Genomic DNA, 26,568 nt, shown 5'->3' with positions numbered 1-26,568 from the left:
TATCTGTGAAACATCTGACAAAGAGAAAGGCACATGAACCTGGTCATCTACCCCAGCCACCTCACGTAGAGGACACAGCAGCAGCAGCCCATGTGCGTGTGGCAGGAGGAGAGAAGGGTGAAGGGGCCAAGGGGACAGTTGCTGTGGAGGCTTCATTAGAAAGAGAATTGTGCTATGGCTGGGGCTCATCTTCTGGGTGGGTAGGATCTTCTGTGCCTCCCCATAGGGGAGGTGAGAGCTAAGAGGACTTGTGCGGGAGAGCAAAAGTTGCAGAGATAGGGCTTAGAACAGAGAGAGGAGAAGGCCTGAACATATGATGTCTCTTTTCATTTTCCCAAACTCTCACAATAGTTGAAAAGATCCTTGATAGTATTGGGATCTAGAGTGCTGTTAAACAGCTATTTCAAGTCATTATCCAAACTATGAGTCCAGATCTGATTGCACAAATGGATAACTTTTGGGGGTTTTAGGTTTGGGGTGAGAGAGAGACAACCTAGGTGAGCCAGGAGGCAGCCTAGGGGACTATGGGAGGGAATGGATGAGGAGCTGCCCATGGTGAGACATATGAGGTGAGTTTAGAGGTGGGGTGTCCCCCAGTCTCTAGTATCACCCAGTCAAGAGGACGATTATGCTCAGGGGGTCGTCACCACCTCTTGGTAAGCATCAGGGCAGAAGCCTGTAGAGACACTTGGGCATCTGGCCAGGATGATGTAGTAGGGGCAGAAGCTCATAGATGAGGCAGAAGCCCATAGAGATTATCCCACGGCCAAGAGGTAGTGTCACAAGGAACAACTCCCAATCATCCTGGGTGGTTTTTCTCAAAACCCAGGATCCAAATAAAAGACCACCTATAGACCAAGTGGACAGTAGGAATCAGCCATAGCTGTGAAAGCCATGGCTGCAGGTGCCCCTGGCCACATTGTAACCCTGGGAGTGCTGGACGATCCACAGTCACTTCCTGGAAACCATAGGTCATTTAAGTCAACCAGAGACAGAGGTCTTATCTGGAATGCCCAGTGGTGGGTGCAGAGAGGGCATTTGGCAGAATGGAGGACCTGGTCCCACAATGGAATTCGGATTGGGACCCGGGGATGCTCAGAGACCCTCAAAGAGGGGAGCAGGCACATTGGGGAACCCAATCCCGGGTTTTGGCACCAATGAAAGGAAAGCAAGAAACCAGGTGATGGCCGAGTGAGAAATGAAAGATGGAGACCAGGCAGAGTTACACACAAGAGTTTATTTTTCAGAGCTGACAGATAAAGGTCATCTCTCCATAGATGGAGAGAGGCAACACAGGCTTGGGGTTCAGGACTTTTATGGGGCAGCCTCAGGGATTAGAGCCAGTCGGGTCCTAATGCAGGTGGTTAAGGGTGGGGTTGGTATGAGGCAGTGGTCAGAAAGGCTCTTGGGTGGGAAAGTGAAATTTTTCATAAAATGGCTGCTGTTGGGCTGGGGCTAGGGCTCAGAGATAGTGCACTTGCCTGACATGTGTGAGGCACTGGGTTCAATTCTCAGCACCACATATAAATAAATGAAATAAAGGTCTATCAACAACTAAAAAAAATTATAAAAAAATGGCAGCTGTCACTTAAAATGACCGTCCAGATGGCAAGGACCTTACACCTTTTCTTTCTTTCCTAGTACTAGGGATTAAACCCAGGGTAACTCTACTAGTTAGCTACCTCCCCAGTCCTTTTTATTTTCTTGTTTTGAGACAGGGTCTCCCTAAATTGCCCAGGCTGGCCACAAACTTTCAATCCTCCTGCGTAGCTAGATTATCAGCATGCACCACTGTTCCAGGCTTTCTTTCCTTTTTCTTTTTCTTTTTGGCCTTTTCCTTTATACTTTCCACTTTTATCTGCTCACCGAGATGCTGGAAAATTGCTCACAAAGACTTGAATTTGGCAAAGTTCCCTTAAAAGCATATACTTCCTTCTTCACTGGCCCATAGTTTAAGAATGGGCCTCATCTCTGCAAATGGGCACTTCACTAGCCCCACCAATCCCCTCCATGCAAGCACTCTTGTCTTGGCCTTGAGGATTACCAATGAATTGCTGGAGAAAAGACAAAGGGAGCTTGTCATGGAGGGCCCTTCTCCAGTGAGGGGGCTGGGAGGGGTCATCATGCCTGTAGACTCCTATATTAACAAGTTGTAGAGCATCCTTTTTTTTTGGGGGGGGTACTCGGGTGCTCAACCACTGAGCCACATCCCCAGCCCTTTTTTATTTTTTATTTAGAGACAGGGTTTCACTAAGTTGCTTAGGGCCTAGCTAAGTTGCTGAGGCTTTGAACTTGCAATCCATCCTCTTGCCTCAGCCTCCTGAGCCATTGAGATTACAGGCATGTGCCATCACACCCAGGGTGTTTTTCTTTGTTTTGTTTATAGATTTATGGTTGTACATAGTAGTTGGGTAGTTGGGTTCATCTCAAGAAATTCATACATGCTGAGGCTGGCTTTGAACTCAGGATCCTCTTGCTTCGGCCTCCCAAGCTGCTGGGATTACAGGCATGTGCCATTGTGACTGGCAAGTTGCAGTATCCATTTTTCACTTGAGAGCAGTGGATTTTTTTAAAAAAGGTAATTTGTTTCTGCATCATTTCTGAGCTTCAAAATCTTGGCTCACAGCACTCTCAATAAGAAAAACCATGACACACACATAAGAACCCATATCCATATTACACTCTTTGTCAGACTCTAGGTCAGTAGATCAAGACTGATAACTAGTAGGATGATTGTACTGGAAATAGTGTGTACACTATCGCTGTGTCCTGGGGCAGGGGGCAGCAGGCATGGGAGGGAGGAGAAAGTCCTCTCTTTTTAGTGCACACAGAACCACCCCAAGGCATTATCTAGAGTTCAGCTACTTTATGGCTTGTAACAACTTTAGTGAATTCTCCAGAGTACCTGATCACCACTGATAATATGGTTTTTAAGGTGTGTTAGTTAGCTTTCTTCCATTGTGACACTCTAGATAAATCAACTTAAAATAAGAATTTATTTTGGATCACAGTTTCTGAAGTTTCAGTCCATGGTCACTTGGTCCTGCTGTTTTGGGTCTTTTATGGCACAGTGCATCATAACAAGAGAATGTGGCAGAGGAAGCTCTTAACTCATAGTGGCAAAGAGAGAGAAAGGGGCCTGGGACCCAGTATCCTCTTCAAGGACACACCTCCAATGACCTAACTTCCTTCTACTAAACCCCACCTCTTAAAGGCTCTACTACCTCCCAAATGTACCACAGGCTGATGACGAAGTGTTGAGAGCCACAGCCAAAGGGGCCCCAGCAAACTTCCAGCTGCCAGCTGATGATTGGCTCACAGCGGCCCCAGCAACATCTAGCTGATTGGCTCCTCTGTGGTGATGTTCATTGGGCTGTTTCCCCGCCCTTCAGACTGCCAGCTGATGATTGGCTCACAGCGGCCCCAGCAACATCTAGCTGATTGGCTCCTCTGCGGTGATGCTCATTGGGCTGTTTCCCTGCCCTTTCAGACCACGGAGCTGCTCATTGGGGGACTTCTTTGGCTCCACCCACGCGACCCAGCCAATCGGCCTCAAGAGCAGGAGGATTGTGGGAGGTGGAGAGGCTGGTGTTGGGGAGAGAGGCTTGTGGGAAGCCGGTGGTGGCAGTTGGGCTCTGAGGATTTTTTCCTGAGGAGCTGTTTTGTTTGGCGTGTGTAGTTCTAAAAATAAAGTTAGTTTCTTTTTACAAGTGGCTCCTGAATTGTGCCCAGCCAGACTGCGGCATTCATTAGCCCAATGTCTCCCTCTACGGCATCGTGGGCAAATACCCGGTATTCTACTCCTTTGATACCTAGTTTTGTTAAACCCTCCTCCTATGGGGCAATTCCTTTTAAAATGTCCTGTTTGTTCACAATTGTAGCATGTTCTTGGCCTGGCATCTAAAGCCTGTTTTACTGCAGCTGCCACAATTTGCCCTTGTTCATTAATGTCTCTGGCATCTAAAGTCTGTTTTACTGCAGCTGCCATGACTTGCTCTTGTTCATTAATGTCTCTACATAATTTAATATATGTGTTTAAATCTTCATGTTTCCATGGTCTAATGATATCTCTGCACCAACGATTCGCTTGGTCATAAGCCAGTTGTTTTATTAATGGCATTGCTTGTTCTGTATTCCCAAAAACTCTGGTAGCTGTTTGAATAAGCCTATCTACAAATTCAGCGTAAGGTTCATTAGCTCCTTGTATTACCTTAGATAATTGACCTTGTAAACCTCCATGTCCTTGTAAAGTCTTCCATGCCCTAATCACCTCTACAGCAATTTGTGAGTATACACCAGGATCATATGCAATTTGTTGCTGCTGATCCTCATAAGGTCCCTTTCCTAACAACATATCTAGATTTCTCTGAGGATAACCAGCTGCTGCATTTCGCCTAGCCGTCTCCTTGCAAAATTCCTCATTGGCAACCTTCCATAACAGGTATTGACCTCCATTTAGCACAGCTTTACACATATTAGCCCAATCTGCTGGCGTCATGTTCAAGTTGTTAATGGATTCGACCAAGCTTACAGTGAAGGGTGCTTGAGGACCATAGGTTGTTACAGCCTCTTTTAGCTGCTTCACTGTTTTGAAATTTAAACCATGGTAAATTCGCTGCCCTCCTACCTCAAATACAGGGCATGTTAATACTTGAGATCCTGTCTCAGGATCCCAACTATCAACTGCGGGGGTTGGGAGCCTCCTAGCATATGTAGGTGGTGCTGTTGATTGGACACTTACGCCCTCTGATAGAAAGGCGTTAGTAGCAGTCTCCTGGTGTAACTTTTCCCCTGATGGCTTTTTCTGCTTTACACTTTCTTCCTCTGTCTGACTAGTTCGAGAGACCTCTTTTACTTGAATCTTTTCCTCTGACTAACTTGAGAGACCTTCTCTTTTACTTGAATCTTTTCCTCTGTCTGACTAGCTCGAGAGACCTTCTCTTTTACTTGAATCTTTTCCTCTGTCTGACTAACTTGAGAGACCTTCTCTTTTACTTGAATCTTTTCCTCTGTCTGACTAACTTGAGAGACCTTCTCTTTTACTTGAATCAATATGTCTTCTCCTTCCTCTACCATTGTCTGAACTGAAGGCTTTGGACTAAGCAAACCAGATACCAATGCCCACAATGTCAATGTGCCAACTGGCAGAGTCCCTGGGCTGTTCTTTTCTATTCTTTTTAAATCTTCACCATGATGGTTCTACTGTGATATATTTAACAACTCCTCCTTAAAAAGCCATGGGCTACATTTTTGTATTGTATCAACGTATGCCCTGACTGTTCTTGATTTTACTGAGATGCCTCCTTCCTCTAACAATTTACTTAACAGTCTTTCAGTTTGTTTTTACCCCACCTCTTTTTTTTTTTTTAAAGAAAGAGAGAGAGAGAGATTTTAATATTTATTTTTTAGTTTTCGGCGGACACAACATCTTTGTTTGTATGTGGTGCTGAGAATCGAACCCGGGCCGCATGCATGCCAGGCGAGCGCGCTACCACTTGAGCCACATCCCCAGCCCTTACCCCACCTCTTAAAGGCTCTACTACCTCCCAAATGTACCACAGGCTGATGACGAAGCCCTTAACAGCCTTTGAAAGATACTTTCAAACCATAGCACAAGGAAAAGTGCATTTCAGGTTACAAGCAACAGATTGGAAGTACACAAAGACACTGCCATCTGTAACTGGGAGGCTACCTGACACCCCTGTCATCATCGTCCTGATATCCTGGCAGGATTGCCAACAATCCTGTACTCCCTGTGGGCCTCTCTTTGGCTGGGCAAAGGGACACGTGTGAATAATGTCAGAAGCCTATATAACTAACATGAGGATTCCCCATAAAATTCAAGAGGTTTCCATAATGAGATGGAAGCCATTTTGGGGACCCTGTATATTTAGTTGTGTTAAGGTGATGTAGGGACAGATGAAGCTGGACACCTGAGAAATTTTCAGGAATCAGGTTTAATTTAGCTGCAGTGGTCCAGAGGAACTAATGCTTAAAAATCTGGAAATTCTTTAAATTTTATACTCAGTGGGGTGGTTACATGTCAGTGCATGGGCATATAACAGTTAGTCTTTGTCCCATATTCTTAGGCTAGACAGAGGTTTTACAAGTTTTTGCCAAGAAAACAGAGATAGTATCTTTTGCATAGCAACAAGCTCTCTTTGAGACAAGACTGTATCACACCTATTGTCTGCAAATCTGGCACTTACAAGAAAGAGAAAGCCTCAAACCACAATGCCCTCTTCAGACATCCTGCTGATAGGCTTTGTAAAAATCTTTCTTGACAAGAGGAGAAGCTTAATTATGGCAAGAATCTTTTGGTTGGATGGGGGGTCCCCTGGAGAAGCTTATGTTACAAATGTGGTGGGGGGTCTCTTTGGTGGGGGTACCTGGTCTACTTCAAAGCATTATATAAAATATGAGAGTGGATAAATGCCTTACTTGATATGTAGTAGTCTATGGAATAGACTACTCTGATTATCAAGTTGAGATCCCTAGATCAGTTATGCAATACATTTGTTTTCAAACTCATTGCTAGCTACCTGCAGTAAAAAATCTTTTACATTACAATCCAGAACACACACATCCAGACACACAGTATGTCATTAAATTAAGACTCCCATCAGTGGTGATTTGTTAGAGTTTTACTATTATTTTAGGTATCATTAACAAAGTGTAGTGCCAATTAAATTATGCTATTCCATTGATTATAGAGCTCATCCTGAGTACAGAGAAATTAAAATGTAAAAAGGGTATTTTTATGGTCAATAAATATGATGTGTGTGTACATTTATAAATGAAACAAGAGTTCATGAAACAACATGATCATTGTTTTACTGTGTAAAAGGTCAGTGTGTGAACTTGACTATGTACAGTGTGTTATAAGTATTTACTGTGTTTTTCCAATTCAAATTGAATGCATTCTCTTATTAATAAAATTGATCTCACTAAATTTATGGAATAGCTCTCTAATGTGTTTTAAATCTGAGCTACAGTGTGGCTTTAAAATATAGAGAATTGAAGGTGATACACCAAGACTTATTTCTTATCTCAAGCCAGATGCCATGCTATATATTTTAGTCATTCATTTCATTCAAATGTGAATTGAGAGTCTGCTGTTTGAGACAGAACTCTTGATGGCACATGACAGGAACTGATCTTAAACTAGCTCCAGAAAATTTGGGGGAAGATTTTATTGTTTTATGGCAGAGGTATGCTAGTGGGGCCAAAGAATACTGGAACCAAGAGCTCAAATATTATGGGATATCTTTTTCACTTTTTCTGTTTTGTCTTTGCTTTTATTTGATGGTTTCATTTTTTCAAATTAGCATCATCTCTGAGATGTGACCTTTGTCACTGACAACTTTAGGTCTCACATCTTCCTTGATTTACCACCACAGAGAATCCTCTGAAGGATCTGATTGTCCCAGCTTGGTTCACATGATCATCCCTGTGGTCAAGGGACAAGATAAACTCATCTCCATAGGAACCACATAGGTGACATGAGGAGTAATGCAGTTCTCCCAAAGTAGGAGAAAGAAAGAAGGAAAACAACTTCATTTACAATAACCTCAAAAAAAAATGCCTAGGAATAAATCAAACCAAGGCGTTGAAAGACCTCTATAATGGAAATTATAGGACACTGAAGAAAAAAATTAAAAAAGACCTTAGAAGATGGAAGGACCTCCTATGTTCATGAATGAGCAGAATTAATGTTTTTAAAATGGTCATACTACCAAAAGGATCAACAGGTTTAGCACAGTCCCGATCAAAATACCAATGACATTCTGTACAGAACTAGAAAAGCTAGTCTTAAAATTCATTTGGAAGAATAAAAGACTCAGAATAGCCAAAACAATTCTAACCCCTCCACACACACAAAAAAAAAAGCAATGCTGGAGACAACACAATACCTCACTTTAAATTTCACTGTAGAGCTACAGTAACCAAAGCTGCAGGATACTAGCATAAAAACAGACACATAGACCAATGGTATAGAATAGAAGTGTTATGGTTTAAATATTAGGTGTCCCCCGAAAGCTCATGTGTGAGACAGTGCAAGAAAGTTTAGAGGTGAAATGATTGGGTTGTGAGAGCTTTAACCTAATCATTGTGTTGATCCCCTGATAGGGATTAATTGAGTGGTGACTGTAGCCTGGTAGACTGTGACTGGAGGAGGTGGGTCATTAGGGTATACATTTGGTGAGCTGATCTTACTCTCTGCTTCCTGGTGCCATGTTAGCAGTTGCTTTCCTTCACCACGCCCTTCTGTCATAATGTTCTACCTCCCCTCCAGCCCAGAGAAACAGATTTGGCCATTTATGGACTGAGACCTGAAATCGTGAGCTCCCAAAATAAACTCTCTATCCTCTAAAATTGTTCTTGTCAGGTCTTTTGGTGACAGCAGTGAAAAAGCTAACTAAAACAAGACACAAAGATAAACCCAAACAGATACAGTCATCTGATCCTTGACAACGGTATGAAAAACATATGTTGGAGAAAAGACAGCCATTTTAATAAATGGTGCTGGAAAACCATATATCCATATATAGAAGAATGAAACTAGACCCTTATCTCTCCTTTATCCCTGCATAAAAGGCAACTCAAAATGGATCAAAAACCTAGGAATTAGACTAGAAATTTTGCAACTACATAAAGAAAATATAGGGGTGACACTCCAAAATATAAGCTCAGGCAGTGACTTTCTCAGTAGAATCTCTAAAGCTCAGGAAATAATGCCAAAAGTTAATAAATGAGAGGGCATCAAATTTTAAAACTTCTGTATAGCAAAGGAAACAAGAATGTGAAAAGAGAATCTACAGAATAGGAGAAAATCTTTGATAGCTACTTTTCTAACACAAGATTAATATTCAGAATATATAAAGAACTCAAAAAACTTTAAAACCAAATAACCCAATTAATGGGCAAATGAATGAAACAAACACTTTTCAAAAGAAGAAATTCAAATAGTCAACAAACATATGAAAATATCTTCAACATTGTTAGCAGATAAAATGCAGATAAAAACTACACTGAGATTTCCTCTCACTCCAGTCAGAATGGCAGCCATCAAGAATTCGTACAATAAAACTGGGCATAGTGGCACATGCCTGTAATCCCAGTGGCTGGGGAGGCTGAGGCAGGAGGGCTACAAGTTCAAAGCCAGCCTCAGCAACTTATTGAGGCCCTAAGCAACTTTGTGAGACCCTGTCTCAAATAAAATATATATTTTAAAAAGGTCTGGAGATGTGGCTTAATGATTAAGAGCCCCTGTGTTCAATCCCTGGTACCAAAAAGTTCATACAATAAATGCTGGAGAAGACATGGGTAAAAGGGTAAAAGGAACACTTTTACATTGTTGGTGGGATTGTAAATTAGTATAACCATTATGGAAATCAGGATGGAGGTTCCCCAAGAGATTCCAAATGGAACCACCATATGACCCAGCTGTACCACTCCTTGGTATTTACTTAAAGAATTAAAAAGTGGATAAAGGAAATGTAGTATATATACATAATGGAGTTTTACTCATCCATAAAGGAAAATTAAATTATGTCATTTGCAAGAAATTGGATGGAACTAGAGACCATTATGTTAAAGGCATAAGTCAAACTCAGAAAGTCAAAGATCACGTGTTTTCTCTCATATGTGGGAGCTAGAGAGGAAAAAGGAAGAGAAAGGTGGCAGGGGACTGGGGGTGGGGGATGCCTGCCATGTGCAACTAGAAGGGAGACCAGTAGAGTAGAGGAAGAGGAGTGGGGAAGGGAGGAAGAGAGGGAAAGAGGAGATACTGAGGAATGAAACTGACCAAATTATACTGTTATATAATGTGCATGTATGAATATGTAATAATGAATCCCACTGTTACCTGTAATTATAATATACCAATAAACACGAAAAAAAGAAAAGAAAAAACATAGGAGTCATTTTCCCCTGAAAACACAATAGATGCCCATCACACTTAAAAAGTGGTGGCACCAGGCATTGTGTACTTCCTCAACAGGTATTGTACAAGGCCTGCAGATTATCATTTTGAAAACCAGAATTGCCATCAGTTCAGTTCCACCGTCGTCTTCCCCCAGAACTTGAGCCTCCCAGTGAAGATCATAACTGACAGCAGCCAGTGTGTGACTGTCAGTTTGAGAGCACTGAATGGAAAATGGATGCTTCCAAACAGTGATGCTGGGCTGGGGCTGTGGCTCAGTGGTAGAGCACTTGCCTAGCATGCGTGAGGCACTGGGTTCGATCCCTGGCACTGCATAAAAATTAAAATAAATAAAATAAAGGTATTGCATCCATCTACAACTAAAAAAAATCTTAAAAAAGAGTGAAGCTATACAAATTGGTGTGAATATACTTTGTATACAACCAGAGATATGAAAAATTGTGCTTTATATGTGTAGTAAGAATTGTAATGCATTCCACTGTCGAAAGAAAGAAAGAAAGAAAGAAAGAAAGAAAGAAAGAAAGAAAGAAAGAAAGAAAGAAAGAAAGAAAGAAAGAAAGAAAGAGTGGAGCAACCCAGCAAAGAAACCATTCTACCCTCTTGCCACAGGCAAAGTCAACAAGACAAAAACAAAAACAAACCAACAAACAAAAACTGAAAACCCCCAAACAAAGAAAATTAAACCTCTGTGGAAGACTTTAAGCAAAATTTAAATTTTTGTCCTTGGATGCTGGTGTTCTGTCCTCTATTGGGGAATCAGAGAATGTTCCAGAAGGCAGAAACTCTAGGTTTCAGCTAAACAGGCTGCAACCTGTCACTCATGAAACCTCACATTTCATGATGTTCATTTCAGGGCTGTTTTCTGGAAGTATTCTTTCCTTACAATCTCTTCTTATTCTCTGTCATTTAATCTACTGTATTAAAATATTCTGTAGGTGGCAATTAAAGATTTGCTGCCTACCATCTCAGTACACTGTGTGATGATTTTCTTTTCTTTGTACCTCTCTTTTTTTGAATCCAGTTATTCTCAGTTTTGCTATGATGTGCCAGAATTTTGTAAATTATACCACTGGTTGACTACCAAGAACTATGTATCCATCACCATTTTATTTGGGCAGTTTTTTTTGAACCTTAAATACAGTATCTGTTTCTGTAAGTACAGCCTTCACAAGGAGGGAGAGGTATGTCCCATTTTGACACTGGGGAAACAGCTTGAGCAGATGAGCAGATTAAAGTCTCAAGGAGAGAAGAATCCTTGTGAAGGCTTCTTAGGGAGAGAGACACTTTGTTGGTTTCAGCAGGGCCATAAGAGGAAACAAACCCCCATCATATTCCCAGAAGAGTTTGCTAAGGCAGAACTGCCAAGGCAGAACCTACACACATTTGAAACGACTTCTGAAAATCCAAAACAACGTAAGATGAGTACTAATGCAAAAAATCTAAACAGAGCACATCAAAGTGAATGGAATTGAAAATGACTAGAAAAGAGACTAAAGGATCTGGGCTTTGAAATACCTTTTAAAACAGGAACAGAACTGCAAAAGCTTAAAGATAGAAATAAGTACATACAATGGGGTTATGTTCAGATAAGCCCATTGTAAGTTGAAAATAATCATAAGTTTAAAACGCATTTAATCCTCCTAACCTACCAACCACCCCAGCTTAGCAACACAGCATAACGTAGAATGTCTGTTATTTACCCCTTGTGACTGTATGGCTGAACAGGAGCTGTGTGGTTTCTGCTGCCCAGCATCCAGAGACAGTATTTGACTGCATATTGCTAGCCCAGGAGAAGATCCAAATTCGATCTGGATTTCCATTTCTACCAAATGCATGCATATCACTTAAAATTTTATTTATATATATATATATATATATATATATATATATATATATATATATATATATACAAATTCTTAGTTGTCGATGGGCACAATACTTTTATTTTATTTATTTATTTATTTTTATGTGGTGCTGAGGATCAAATCCAATGCCTCACATGTGCTAGGCAAGCACTCTACCACTGAGCCACAACGCCAGTCCCACATGCATATTACTTTTGCACCATGATAAAGTTAAAAAATGGTAAATAGAACCATCATTAGTCAGGAACCATTTGTAGCTGTGAAATTGCATGAGATTTAGGGTCAGAAGAGTTCAATTCTTGTTTCCTCTGTGATTGCTATTTTATTCTCTGAACTGAGAGTACAGTCATGAACATAGTAGCAAACTGCTCTTCTCTGGTTTACTTGCATCTAGTTACTGAATGATACCTATCGAATGAATAGAGTTAAAGAGGACTTAAAGAGGCAATGGAAATTAAAGAACCTGATGGATTTAAAAGTCATCACCATGCTAATTGTTTATTGCTAATTGGAGAAGGAGGAGGGCCAGTTGATTTGCCTGAGTACCATTATTACAACTAGAGTTTGGAGATTAGAGTGTTCTGGGCTGGGGCTGTAGCTCAGTGGCAGGAAAATAGTTTCTTCAGTCAGAATCATACACTTAATGGTGGAGCAGGAACTTAATGAGTCCAAGGGCTCATAGAATTGCATCCTATCAGAGGGGATTGCCGCAGTCTGGCTGGGCACAAAATCACGAGCCACTCAAACAGGAACGAACTTTATTTTTGAAACTCCCGCCAATGCCCTGTATGCTCCCAGGAAATATGCTGACCCACACACACAGCGTTCTCCCGGACACCCACACCAACAGGAAATCCCTCCTCTGGAATTCCCTCCTACTGCACTTCCCCAACCAATGGGAACTCTCCAGGAGTCCTGTAGCAGGCCGAGGTGGACAGCAGGGGTCTAATATCCATTTGAATGCAGATCTTAACATAATCATATCATCTCAATTCAACCAAAAATGCCATGCATTATTACTACTTGGCTATGGCTCTTAGCAGGGGACAACCAAGAGTGGTTGAGAAAACTCTGTACCTGCTTGGCATTTCATGGGATGTAACATCTATGTCCTGAACAAATCAGGGGAAAAGGAAAACTTCCACCTTCAAGCACCACCCCCAAGGCCTTTCTCCAATCCTCAGATTTCCTTCATGTTGAGGGAAGAAGCAAAAAATTAACTAGACAAATCTATAGGTTTCAAAGAGTTCTAAGTTATTCTGCTTCTCTAATTTTTGTTGTTGTTGTTGTTTGATTTTGTACCAGGGATTAAACCCAAGGTGCTTAACCCCTGAGCCACATCCCCAGTCCTTTTTGTATTTTATTTAGAGACAGGGTCTCACTAAGTTGCTTAGGGCCTCACTAAGTTCCTAAGACTGGCTTTGAACTTGTGTTCCTCCTGCCTCAGTCTCCCTAGCTCCCGGCTCTAGTTCTTTTGACTAAGACTCACATGGAGAAATACACACCACTGTGAACTGTTATTACGGCGAATATATTATTTATTATCCAAATCAGGAAAATTTTGAGTGTGAAAGTACTCATAGTCATAATGGTGAATAACAACCATGTGACATAATGGACATGCTAATTAGCTTGATTGTGGTGATTATTTTACAGTGTGTACGTGTATCAAAATGCTACTTTGCACATCATAAATATTTACAGTTTTTGTTTATACCTTGGTAAAACTGGGAGAAAATAATAATTCTGGGACGACAGGCATAAGGTTATACTATGCTGTGAAAACTGGGACCCTCCTGCACACAACAATACACCTATAGAATTGAAACAAAAACTACACCAAGTAGTATTTATCCCTACTAGGTGCAGTGCACCCTGACATTCTCAAATCCCATTCAAAACACTCTTCATGATCCACTAAATTGGGCTAATAGTTTGAAATGTTGATTGTTGACTCATGTAAGGGCTTTGGGATGGTGGCAGAGAAGAAGAGGCATCTAAACTTGTCCCATCAGAAGATTCTGAATCTTCTCTCCCAAGTAAAACATTGGTAGTAAACATTTTCTTCAATCTCTTCCACATGATTAACAGAAGACTTAGATCAGTGTTCCTGGCTCTTTTTATTCCACTTGAAATAGGGGGTCTTTCTTACCTTAGGTCATCATCTGTTACTCTGCCACTAATTTTGAAAAGTGTCTCATTAATAGTTTCTGCTTTTCTGCATACCTGTTCTGGGCCTACATCTTCAAATTGAAGACATAGTTCCTACCACTGAGTGATTTATACACATGATTTATCTCCCTATAGGATACCTTTTTTGTTTGTTTATTTGTTTTGGATACTAGGGATTGAACCCAGGGGTGCTTTACCATTGAGTCCCCCCCAGCCCCCCTACATCCCCAGCCTCCCCCCTTTTCTCTTTAAATTTTGAGACAGAGTCTTGCTAAGTTGTTGAAGGTCTTGCTAATCGCTGAGACTGGTCTTGAAATTACAATCCTCCTGCCTCAGCCTCCCAAGTAGCTGGGATTACAGGCATGTGCCATTGCACCCAGAATGAACCTGAGTTTCTGCTTTCTTAGCCAAAGTATAAATTGTATCTGTGTGGAGAAAGCATTAAAGCATTCTTTCCAAAGAGTGGTAATGTGAACCATATGCAGGCTGATTAATAGTTATATCATAATAAAACCTCAATTAACAGAATCCTAAAGGAATGATGGCTTTTTGTAAATAGAGCTATACTAGGAAACTTCTCTTTCTTCCTCTCCCACCTCTCTATTTTTCTTCCTTTTTAATTTTAATCCTCTGGAAAATCTTTTGGTAACATACATGAATCCCTTTGCTCCTTTAGTAAGTGCAACCTATTGAACATAGTAAGTCTGTCTGATCTTATTGTATCCTTCAGGGTGTCTATTTTTTAGATCAGTCATATTTTTTTAAGAAATGACGTATACATAAACTGGAAATTTCCTGGGAGTGGCAACTAATAACCGTTTATTTTCTTTCTGCTTTAAAAAAAAATCTCCTATTCATAATAAGCAGGGAAGTTTCTGTTCATTTGTATATCCCTTTGGATGCATTCATCTGAAAGTAACAACCAGTGCTATTCACAGTGGTTAAAACTGAAAGGATACTTAGTGTTGACCTAACAACTATGGAGGTGAGAAGTCTAAAGTTGACCTAGTAGCCAAAGACTCCAGATTATTTTTATCCATGCACTCTACCATCCTCACCCAAAAATATTTAGTCCTGAGACCTCTTACCTCATGCTTGCAAAATGGCTACTACAGTTTCAAGCATTCCTCTTTAACCATAGTCTCCAAAGCAGGAAGAGAGGGAAGAGAGAAGAGTCTTCTCCTTGTACAGTTCTCTCTTTTGTCAGGGAGAAAAATCCTTCTGGTGAGACCCCCCCTTCTCCAAAGCAACTTATTTTCATTTGTCCAATTCTGGATGATATGCCTATTCCTGATACAATTATTGGAAAGGGGGGATTAAGTTTTGACTTAGTGCCATTATGGTTCATCTCCTGAAAAGGGCAGATTGTAGCTGAACCTAATCTGACATATTTTATTAAGAAGAGAGAGGGCTGGGGTTGTGGCTCAGTGATAGAGTGCTTGCCTAGCATGTGTGAGGCTCTGGGTTCAATTCTCAGCTCTGCATATGAAAAAAAAATAAAGGTCCATTGACAATTGCAAAAATTAAAAAAAAAAGAAGAAGAAGAAGAAAGGAGAGAATGGCAGCTGGATAGGCAATCAGCAGCTTCTGCCACACAGATTCTTCCTTTTGCTTTGGTGAGGCCCACTTTGGCATACCTACTGAAAAGGCCATTTGCTGTTTGCTTATCAATAATCCCAAAGCCTATTATCTCATTTGTGTGAAAATGCAGAAGGAGAAGGCAGTAAGTCCTAGGGGAAAGAACATGATAGATTTGGAGGTCAGGCAGACTGGATTTGAATCCCTGATTTACCACTTAACCATTTACCAAGTGACATAACCTTGGACAAGTAGTTTAAAACCTTTTAGGCTTGTTTTCCTTACTACTAAATCCAAAAAATGACATTACCTGCCAGGGTTATTATATAGGTAACAGGAGATAATGCATAGAAGTTGTCTAGTGTAGTGTATATCATAGGTACTCAGTGTGTGTTATTTCCTATCCAGGTGGATTCCATTGCTCAGAAATCAACATGCTATTAAGTGAGGAAATAGACTAATTAGGAAAAAGACATTTGATTGGCAGTTTTTCTTTTCCTTATTCTTCCATATGCATGCACAATGCTTTCTCCCATCTTCAAAAGACTTACAGATAGATAACAGTGTGGCCTGTGTTAGGGTAGTGTCCAGTTAGTAAGAGAAAGCTGCTGTGTTAGATTTCTGTCCCTGTGACAAAGTACCTAAGAAAAATAAACTTAAAAGAGAAAATGTTCAATTTGGATCATGATTTCAGGAGTTTCTATCCATGGCTCCATTGCTTTTGGGGCCTGTGACAAGGCAAAACATCATAGTGGGGAGGACATGGCAGAGGAGGCTGCTCGCCTGGAGGCAGCCAAAAACCAGAGAGATAGAGAGACAGAGACAGAGAGACAGAGGGACAGAGGAAGAAAGAGGGGCCAGGGTCTCAGTATCCCCTTCAAGGGCACATGCTAAAAGACCTAACTTCCTTCCACTAGGCTTCACCACCTCCCAGTAACACCACCACCACCCTGGGGACCAAGCCTTCAACACAAGAGCCTTGGGACAATATTTCAGATTCAAACTATAGCAGCTGCTAAAATCATATACTAGTTTATTAATTGATTTGCTTAAGTATCTGTTCAGGTTTAATATAAGAAACAGAATTCCCTCTAGGTATTTTAGGGTAAAGGGTGTGTGTGTGTGTGTGTGTGTGTGTGTATGTGTGTGGTGGGGATTGAACCCAGGGCCTTGTGCATACAAGGCAAGCACTCTACCAACTGAGCTATATTCTCAGCCCAGTAAAAGGGATTTAATGCAGGAAATAAGGCACTTACAAACACTTACAAAATCAGAAGGGCTGGAGCAATGGAAGATCAACACAGTTTCAATCCAGATTCTAGAAATTACTTCTGTCACTTAGAGGTTAGGAAACTGTTGCTGCTGTGACTTACTGCCACTGACAGTGCTACATCCTTTCTACCCAACAAAGCTGGTGAGGGGACATTGGGCTTGGCTTCCCACTGCTGCCAACACACTCAATAAAACGTATAAGACTATGAGACTCTTTCATCTTCCAAATCTTTAATGAATCTTCCACAAGCTAGGGATAAGGGAGTTCTAGGAACTATTCTTTTCAACCTTCCAGCCTCCAAAATAAAGAAACAAGGATACAGAAGATACTGGAAATAGGTGCCTACAGATAACATTTAGAATAGCTCATTTATTCATAGATGCTTACATATAGGATCCTTTTCCACAATCAATCTTTGGTTGAAAGCTGTCTACTATATTGTTTGACATGCCTGTTTGTGTGGGTGGTGTTCTTTGCTTTTGTTTTTGTTTCAGGAACCAGGGATTGAACTTGGGGTGCTTAACCACTGAGTCACATCCCCAGCCTTTTTATTTTATTTTAGTTTTTATTTTGAGACAAGGTCTCACGAGGTTGCTAGGTTGCTCACTAGGAGGCTAGCTTTGAACCTGCAATCCTCCTGCCTCACCCTCCTGATCCACTGGGATTACAGGCGTGCGCCACTGCAACAAGTCCGACAATCAATCTTAAGTGTCATGGACAGTGATGCTCAGGGAAAGATGAGATTGCTAGGGAACTAAGGCTGCACTCATAAGACAGCACTCATAGACAGCCTGACAATTGAGAATCTTGGCACATTGCTTACTTTGTTTCATTATAGAAAAGTTGGCACTGCAGGCCCACTCTGACCATAGACTTCCAAGATTGCCCAAGACAGCTGCCACTTCCATACTGTGCATCTACCCTTCTGCAGAGTATGTGCAAAGACTTCAGTTGTGGGGAACTCTGGGTCCTAGGGGGAGGAATAGTCCATTGTAAGTACCTTGGGATTTATGCTTTCATTTCTGTTTACTTCAAGTGCATAAAAACACTGCCATTGTTTTTATAGTGCCTCAGAGCCACTTGAAACATACTATTTCTACTAAAATTAATTTAGAAATAGATGACACTTGGAACAATGAACACATGTATTTCTAATCTTTTCTGGAGGTTTCCTGCCTATCAGCTGTAAGTAAAGACAATGCCTTAGAGGCAATACAATACGAGACAATGACAATAAGAGGCATCCTGCCAACCAAAGGTTGGAGGAGTACATCCTGAGTCTAATGTCCCTAAGTGCTACTGATTTAGTGAACCAGTAAGTTCTATAGAATTTCAGAGGAGGAATGAGTTTCAGAGTTTTAATATTTCTTGCTCTCCAACTTTGGATAAATTTGTATAGAGATTTTTTTAAATCAACTTTTATCTTTAGTTTTAGATTTATATAACAGCTGAGAATATAGTGGAGAGAGTTCTCATACTTCTATTATTAATATCTTATATTAGCATGGCACATTTGTCACAATTAATGCACCAATGCATTATTGTTATTATTAATTATTATTATTATTAATGCATTATTATTAACCAAAATCTATGCTTTATTTAGAATTCCTTTTCCTTTTGCAGGATATTGCAAGGAAATTCAGTGATCATGTCTCTTTATTCTCTTCTTGACCGTTGACAGTTTCTCATAATTTCCTCTTTTTTCTTTTTTTTTTTTTTTGGTACCAGGGATTGAACCAGGGGTGCTTAACCACTGATCCATATCCTCAGTCCTTTTTGTTTTTTATTTGGAGACAGGGTCTTGTTAAGTTGCATGAGGTCACACTAAGTTGCTGAGGTTGGCCTCGAACTTGCCATCCTCCTACTTCAGCTGTTCAAATCACTGCAATTACAGTCCTGCACCATTGCGTCCAGCCTATTTTCCTTGTTTTTGATGAGCTTGACAGTTTTGAGGAACACTGGTCATATATTTTGTAGAATGGCCCTCAGTTGGAATTTGTCTAATTTTTTTTCATTAGACTGGGGTTATATGTCTTGGGGAGGAAGACCACAGAAATAAAGTGTCATTCTTATTATTACATACAGTCAGCATGACCAATCACTATTGATGTTGATTTTGATTACCTGGCTGAGGTGTTTGTCAGGTTTAAGTTACTCTCCGCCACTGCTCCCATTTCCATATTCTACTATATGGAAGGAAGTCACTATGTGCAATCCAACTTAATGGGTAGGGAGTTAAGCTCCTCCCCCTTGAAGATGGAGTATCTACATAAATTATTTGGAAGTCTTCTGCATGGAAGATTTGTCTGTTCTCTACTTGCTTATTCACTTGAGTATGGAATCATGGACACTTATTTTATATTTGGGGTTATAGTCCAATACTACTTCATTTTGTGGCTCAAATGTTTAGGTTTTGGTCAGTAGGTTTCTTTGTCCTTTTGACATATCCCCATCATCATGTGTATATTTATATGTGTATTTAATACAGTACTTCTTTATTTTATGTTTTACAATTCTTATTTAGGCTATAAACTCCAGGAAATAACTGATTTAAGGCCTTCATATTTAAAAGAATTTGTTGCTTGGCTGTAAGTTCTTTTATATAGAATGAATCTATCAATTCATATACACTTAAATATAAGAGTACTTATTTTAGCCGGGCATGGTGGTGCATGCCTGTAATCCTAGTGGCTTGGGAGGCTGAGGCAGGAGGATCATGAGTTCAAAGCCAGCCTCAGCAAAAGCGAGGTGCTAAGCAACTCAGTGAGACCCTGTCTGTAAATAAAATACAAAATAGGGCTGGGGATGGGGCTCAGTCAGTGGTCAAGTGCCCCTGACTTCAATCCCCAGTACTAGAAAAAAAAAGTGCTTATTTTATTAACCATTCAACAGCAGCAATGTTCTAATTTTATTTTTAATTTGATAGCATGGTAAGTTTACATGATTGCGTTTCAATGATTTTAATTTACACTTTATTTTTGAGTTTGAACATTTTGTCATTTGGAACTTGATCTTTTTTTGCCATTTGTTGATTTTAAATTTTGATAAGCTTTAATAAATGTTTGGGATCAGGAAAGTTATAATTAAATGAGACTTGAAAGACAGATTTGGAAAGCAAAAGAAAGGTCATTCTGAGGGAAGAACATGGTGCAATGACCCAGAAACACCATCAGAAACAATATCATATCATGGGGTATTTGGAGAGCAAGTTGGCTGGATTGGGGCCGGACTGAGTGTACCTTAACTGTGATATTGAGGACTACATTTAATTCTTTAGACATGGACAAACGCAAAAGGTATTTGCATAAGTGAATGATATGATTTGGGTTTTAAAAACTAACTCCCAAGGTAATGTAATTTTAAGGATATCGTGTGTGTGTGTGTGTGTGTGTGTGTGTGTGTGTGTGTTCGGAAGGAAGTGGTATTAGGAGTGTGAACAGAGACTAATAGTGAGAGATTGAGTAGGAGGCTATTGCAAAAGTCTTATCGAAACTGCTAACCTGCAATGGGTAGAAAGTTGGAATTAGGGGTTAGGTTGTGGCTCAGTGGTAGAGCACTTGCCTAGCACGTGTGAGGCACTGGGTTCAATTATCAGCACCACATATAAATAAATTAAATAAAGATCCATGGATAACTAAAAAATATTATAAAAGATAAAGTTGGAGTTAGATAAGAGGAATAAGTTACAGTGTTCTATCAACAGTAGAGTGATTATAGTTAACAATAATGTATATTTCAAAGTCCCTATAAGAGAGGATTTTTGAATGTGTTCACCACAAAGAGATGATGAATGTTTGAAGTGATGGATATGCTAATTTCCCTGATTTGATATTACACAATGTGTACTTTTATGAAAACAGCATGTTGCATTCTAAATATATATAATTATTATGTATCCATTAAAAAATAAAACAAAACAAAGAAAAAGACTATTGACTTGAAGTAAGATAGTGGCATTTAAAATGGAGAGCTGGAAGTGAATTTGCCTGGGGTAGATTTGAAAGGTTTAGGCCATGTAGAATATAATATATGAAGAAGATAGGAGAATAAAAGGCTGGGATTTTTACATGTGGCAGATTAGCTTGAAGGTGATGTTAACTGATGTAATAAATGGGAAACAGTTTGGGGATGCACAGATTATTGGTGAAAAAAGGAATCTGGTTTTGAACAGGTTGAGTATGAGTATGGAAATAGCCAGAAAACAGTTGAAAATTCTAGGCTGACTTTTAGGGGGAAAAAGTTCAAGGCTAGAAATAATGACTCTGTCCTCAGTACAAGGAGTGTATTTGAGTCAACTATATGGGTAGGATAGCCCAGGAAAATAGTCTTGAGATATGTAAAGGACCAAGACTGGACCTCTGAGAAATATTTATATAAAAATAGCAGACTGATGAAGAGGTGCTATGCAGGGCTGGGTGGGGTGCCTCACACCTGTAATCCCAGCAGCTCAGGAGGCTGAGGCAGAAGGATTGAGAGTTCAAACCAGCCTCAGCAAGTTAGTGAGGCCCTAAGTAACTCAGTGAGACCCTAAATAAAAAATAAAAAGGGCTGGGGATGTGGCTCAGGGGTTAAGTGCCCCCCAAAAGAGGTGCTGGGTAGAGAGTTTGTTTAGAAAAAAGGAAGAGAATAAGGAAGGCGTTGTTGTTTGGAATCCAGTGCAGAAGAAAGCTTCATGGAATAGACGGATGGTTATTCATACTAAATGCTGTAGACAGGTTAACCAGGATGATAACTGACGGAAAGTGTGTGTGTGTGTATCTGTGAGAGAGAGTGAGTTTGGTGCTCATGCATCTGATGTGTGTGTGTGTGGGGGGGCACACACACATGCACATGCACCCATGCATGCTTAATTTGGATAACTGAAGATTCACATGCAGTTCTATTGTTTCCTTGGGATAGATTCCCAGCAGTGGAGTGACTTGGATCAAGGGGTTTGAGCACAGGCTTTTGATTCACATTTCTGGGTTTTATGTTCACTTTTTAAAAAATATGGGTCAATGAATAGTCTGTAATTTTGTACATGCTTGGGTGGCCAGAGACTAGGTGAGGAAATCTGCAACAATGCAAAATGCAGAACAGGGTTTCTCTAGTTGGGGAGTCTTTTCCAAATGGACATGGTCCAGCTGTCATCACCTCTTCACTTTCAATTTCCACACTCTATATCTCTCATCCAGAATACCAGTGGAATGGGGACCATTGCTTATTAGTTCATCCTGCCTGGGGATTTGAATAACTTCATAGAAGAGAGTTTTTCTCTTACAATTTTCTTTTTTGTTACAATTGCTGGTACCTGTAGGCAAATGTGTGGTCAATATGGTGTTAACTTGAGGGTTGGTGATCAGACTGAAGTTTAGAGGGAGGTTCTCTAAAGTTCAGATTGCTGTTTTGAAATTTAGAAATTGCTACCACCTCAAGGATTAAAGATCCACTGATCCCTGGAATTCAATGCTTTTTTTTTTTTTTTTTTTTTTTTTGGAGTGGGATACCGGGGATTGAACTCAGGGGAACTTGACCACTGAGTCAAATCCCCAGCCCTATTTTGTATTTTATTTAGAGACAGGGTCTTACTGAGTTGCTTAGCACCTTGCTTTTGCTGAGGCTGGCTTTGAACTCACAAAAGCCTCTTGAGCCTCTGGGATTATAGGCGTGCGCTACCGCGCCCGCCTGAAATTCAATACTTAATATTGCAAAAACAATTCAGGTTCGACTTCCCAGTGAGTTCATTTCAAAATAATACACAGACTTTCTCCCTGGGACTTTGGTTATTTGGAGAAGTAGAAAGACTCATTATAATATTTTTTATTTTTATCCATGGCTTGGTGAGAGGTTCTGAATAAACATCTAGATTATCTGCTTCAGACCTTATTTCCTACAAATATACCAAAGAAGATTTGCATTATTTTTTCTTTTTATTTATTTATTTATTTATTTATTTATTTTTTTAAATTTTTTTTATTGGTTGTTCACAACATTACAAAGCTCTTGACATATCATATTTCATACATTAGATTGAAGTGGGTTATGAACCCCCAATTTGCATTATTTTTTCAACATTTAGATAAGACATTTGACTTATCACCTTATCACTCACCCAAATTCATTTCACAAGAACCAGTTTTCAGATGCCAAAAACACGTGATCCTATTGGGTTTCCTTTTCTCCTGGAGAAACTGTGGGTTGTATCTGAGTCACACATTTTACTGTGTCTTCCCTGGCATGAGATTCATATACACTGGCATCTTCTCAGAGTGAAGTTGACTCCCTCTCATTCCTTATTCCAGAATTTCAGTTGGCCTATGGTGATTCCAAAATGGTTCAAGGCTCATTTTATTTTATTTTTTTATTTTTAAAGAGAGAGTGAGAGAGGAGAGAGAGAGGGAGAGAGAGAGAGAGAGAGAGAGAGAGAGAGAGAGAGAGAGAATTTTTAATATTTATTTTTTAGTTCTCGGCGGACACAACATCTTTGTTGGTATGTGGTGCTGAGGATCGAACCCGGGCCGCACGCACTCCAGGCGAGCGCGCTACCGCTTGAGCCACATCCCCAGCCCTCAAGGCTCATTTTAAATGGCTTTGGCAATCTGCACCCAGCCAGGTTCACTCTGAGAGGTCCCCTGTCCCTTCATGAATGGCAGCAGAAACTTTTGCTCTCCGCTCTGCGTTCTAATAACACCTCTTGCATGGACTAAGCCCAGGCAATGCTTTGAAATATGTGTCCATACCTTGTGGCTTTTTCTTGCTGCAGTTTCTGTTCTTTTTTTTTTTTTTTTTATTGTAGGATCGGGAGACTCACCGCTAGAAGACGATGAAGTCGGGTATTCACACGCTAGATATAAAGGTGAATGCTTTGCTTATGTGCTAATGACGATCCGCTGATGCCAGGAGAACTTTCCATTTTGCCCTGTGGAGTAGACTGTAATAAAGTGACCAGACAATGTGTTTAAGTTCTAATTCACCGTCCAAGGGGAAAAAAAATTAAAAATAAGCGCACATGTGCTCCAATTAAAAAAGAAAAAAATGCCAAATAAAGAGAACAAAAAAAGCGCATTTGGAAATCTCCTATGTGTTACCCATCAGTACCTAATGGTCATTTTATTCTCCTAAGTTTCTTTACTGTCCTCACTCTGCAAAGGCAAGCTGTAGCTGACAAAAGTGAAAATCAAGCCCTGAGTTCTGCCTGATTCATACATTACAGCCAGAATCATCCAGAGTAAACCCTCCAAGGTCAAGTCTGGACCCAGTGCTGCTAATGTACTGAGCTGAATGGGGAATGAGAAAACTTGATTTTCATAAGCTCCTTTCATCATGCTCTTTCTGAGCCCAGCATGGCTCCTAAAATGATAAGTAAAGTGTGTCACTCAAATGAGACTTAATGATAAAGGCCTCCATCTCTATATGTTTCCAACAACCCACCCCCAGCAGGTATAAAAAGCCTAATCAAGACCCTTCTATGCAGGCTCAGGTAAGTATGTCCACAAATATTTCTACTGATGAAACATTGCTCTTAGACCTGGAGAGCCCTGGGGAAAATAAAGGTAAATTTAGATTCTCTCTCTCTCTCTCTCTCTCTCTCTCTCTCTCTCTCTCTCTCTGAAACTGGTTCCTCTTACCTCTTACCTCTTACAGTGGAGGGAAAATTTGAAGAAAATTGGTTAATAAAGTTCTATTGTGGCATATTGTGGCATTTTGCCCAGGAAATTTCTCCCCATTTTTGCAAGAGGACCCTGCCCTTCTCTGTTGTGATATGTCTGAGACATAGGAGAGTCAGGGCAGTACTAAAGAGCATCCTTCAGGAAAACAACTTCTGTTATTTTCCACAGAAGTGAGCAATCTTTCTAAATAGTGCCTATGAGCAGGAATGCTGCCCACTGTAACCATGTTTCCTTAGACTTCTGAATGCAGAAGTTGTTCCTATTTGTAGGTCCTATCTTCATAGCTTCTGGAATTAACCAGTCAAGTACAAATATGTCAATCAGATATGTGGGGTAAGGAGATTCTCTGCTTCATACAACTTTTTAAAAATTCAGGGTTTTTAAAATAAAATGTTTTTGAATTGCTTGTTGAAAAATCTTCCTACAATACACACAGTGAACCTTCACATATACAAAACAGGTTAACTATGACCTCAGATCATTGTTCCCAGTATCCACCCTAACTTTATAGCATTGCAACGTGGAAGGTAGACCACATAGCTAGCATATGTCCCTGTCCTAGAGCCTGCCCTCTGTGTGTTAGGAATAAATCCTTTTTGGGAAACTGTTTCCATTTTCAGTAAAATTGTTTATCTGTAGTGATCATTTCACTATGTATATGTACATCAAAAATCATGTTGTATACTTTAAATTTATACAATAAAATCTTTACTTTTTTTTCAGTGCTGAGAATGGAACCCTGGGTCTCATGAATGCTAAGCAAATACTCTATTACTGAGCTACACCCCCAACCCTTAAAGTCTTCTAGTTTTAAAAGTTAGAGATGGCGTGGCGGGAGGCACATGCCTAAAATTCCAGCACTTGAGAGCCTGCAGTAAGAGAATTGCAAGTTCAAGGCCTTTTTGGGCATATTAGCAAAATAAGAAAATCAAAAGGGCTGGGATGTAGCTCAGTAGTAGTGCACCCTGGGTTCAATCCCCAGAACTGTTAAAAAAAAAAAAAGATGTGAACCTTTATTAACCAAGGATTTAGCTCTAGACTCTCAGGTCCCTGCACAGTGCCTGACACAGAGTATATGCACAGTAAGTGTTTTCAAGTTAAATTAAAGTAAAAGAAGAAAGAAAGAGAAATTTAACTGCCACTTATTGGGTTCCCAGCATGTGGCAAGCATCACTTTCGATTCTTTTTAAAAAAAATATTTATTTTTTAGTTTTAGGTGGACAAATATCTTTATTTTACATTTATGTGGTGCTGGGGATCAAACCAAGTGCCCTGTGCATGCTAGGCAAGAGCTCCACCACTGAGCCACAACCCCAGCCCACTTTTGATTCTTTTACTTGAAATCTCATCATATATTCATACTAATTGAGGGAAGGGGGAGACATGTAGATATGTCAGTATTATCCCATTTACAGATGAAGAACCAAGGACATAGAGAGTGGGTGACTTGTCAGAGTCACACAGCTAGCCAACATTACACTTGGGTCTGAAAAGGTGTTTTGGTTCACAGCCAGAGTCGGCTAGTAGCTCATTAGTCTGCTACATGACATTGCCTACCTCCTGAACTCCATTTAGCTAGAGTGCTTTCTTTCCACATTGGCCCAGGGGGTTGAAAAGGCTTTCTAGAATAATTGATTTAGATTCTACTTAGTAAACCCCATCTTAACTAAAGTAGCACAAGAGCTTTCTTTTTCTAAACCTCTGTGTTGAACATTTTGTTAATTCCCATTAATTCATGGTGCTTGCAGGCACTTTGAAATCAAGTCATTCACTGACATTTTAATTACTATCACTGCAGAGTTGTTGAACTGTCAAAATATCTTCCAAAGATTTGTCTTGGAAAGCAACCCAAAAGAAATTTCTTTTGCAAATAAATGAAAACAAGATTCCCTGCCCGGCCCCCACCATGTTGACAACACTACAGCTTTCTTGGCCATCGCTGCTAGGAGAATTTGAAGACTCAGAATAGGAGGCAAAATGGGCTAATTGCATGTGAATTTGTGATGTGTGTATATGCTGCTTATATTTGCATGTATCACAGATATATGTAGTACATATACAGACTATATGCATAAAATCCTT

At 40.2% G+C, this 26,568-nt stretch overlaps 1 protein-coding gene across 2 annotated transcripts in view; it reads left to right on the top strand.

The window, feature by feature from the left end:
- SRPX (sushi repeat containing protein X-linked) overlaps window positions 1–26,568 on the top strand; it is a 103,418-nt gene that overhangs the window by 43,725 nt on the left and 33,125 nt on the right. Inside the window, exon 2 of one of the 2 annotated variants that reach the window (XM_081278275.1) lies at window positions 23,613–23,672. The exons of the other annotated variant lie outside the window; for it this stretch is intronic. Coding sequence (XP_081134401.1) covers window positions 23,613–23,672 — 60 coding nt within the window. The remainder of the gene's footprint in view (window positions 1–23,612; window positions 23,673–26,568) is intronic. 2 annotated transcript variants of the gene reach the window in all.

This window comes from Spermophilus citellus, assembly GCF_964194105.1.
Source record: "Spermophilus citellus genome assembly, chromosome: X".
Taxonomy (NCBI): Eukaryota; Metazoa; Chordata; class Mammalia; order Rodentia; family Sciuridae; genus Spermophilus; species Spermophilus citellus.
The sequence above is the reverse complement of the archived record's forward strand: the minus strand, read 5'-3'. Positions and strand labels throughout refer to the sequence as shown.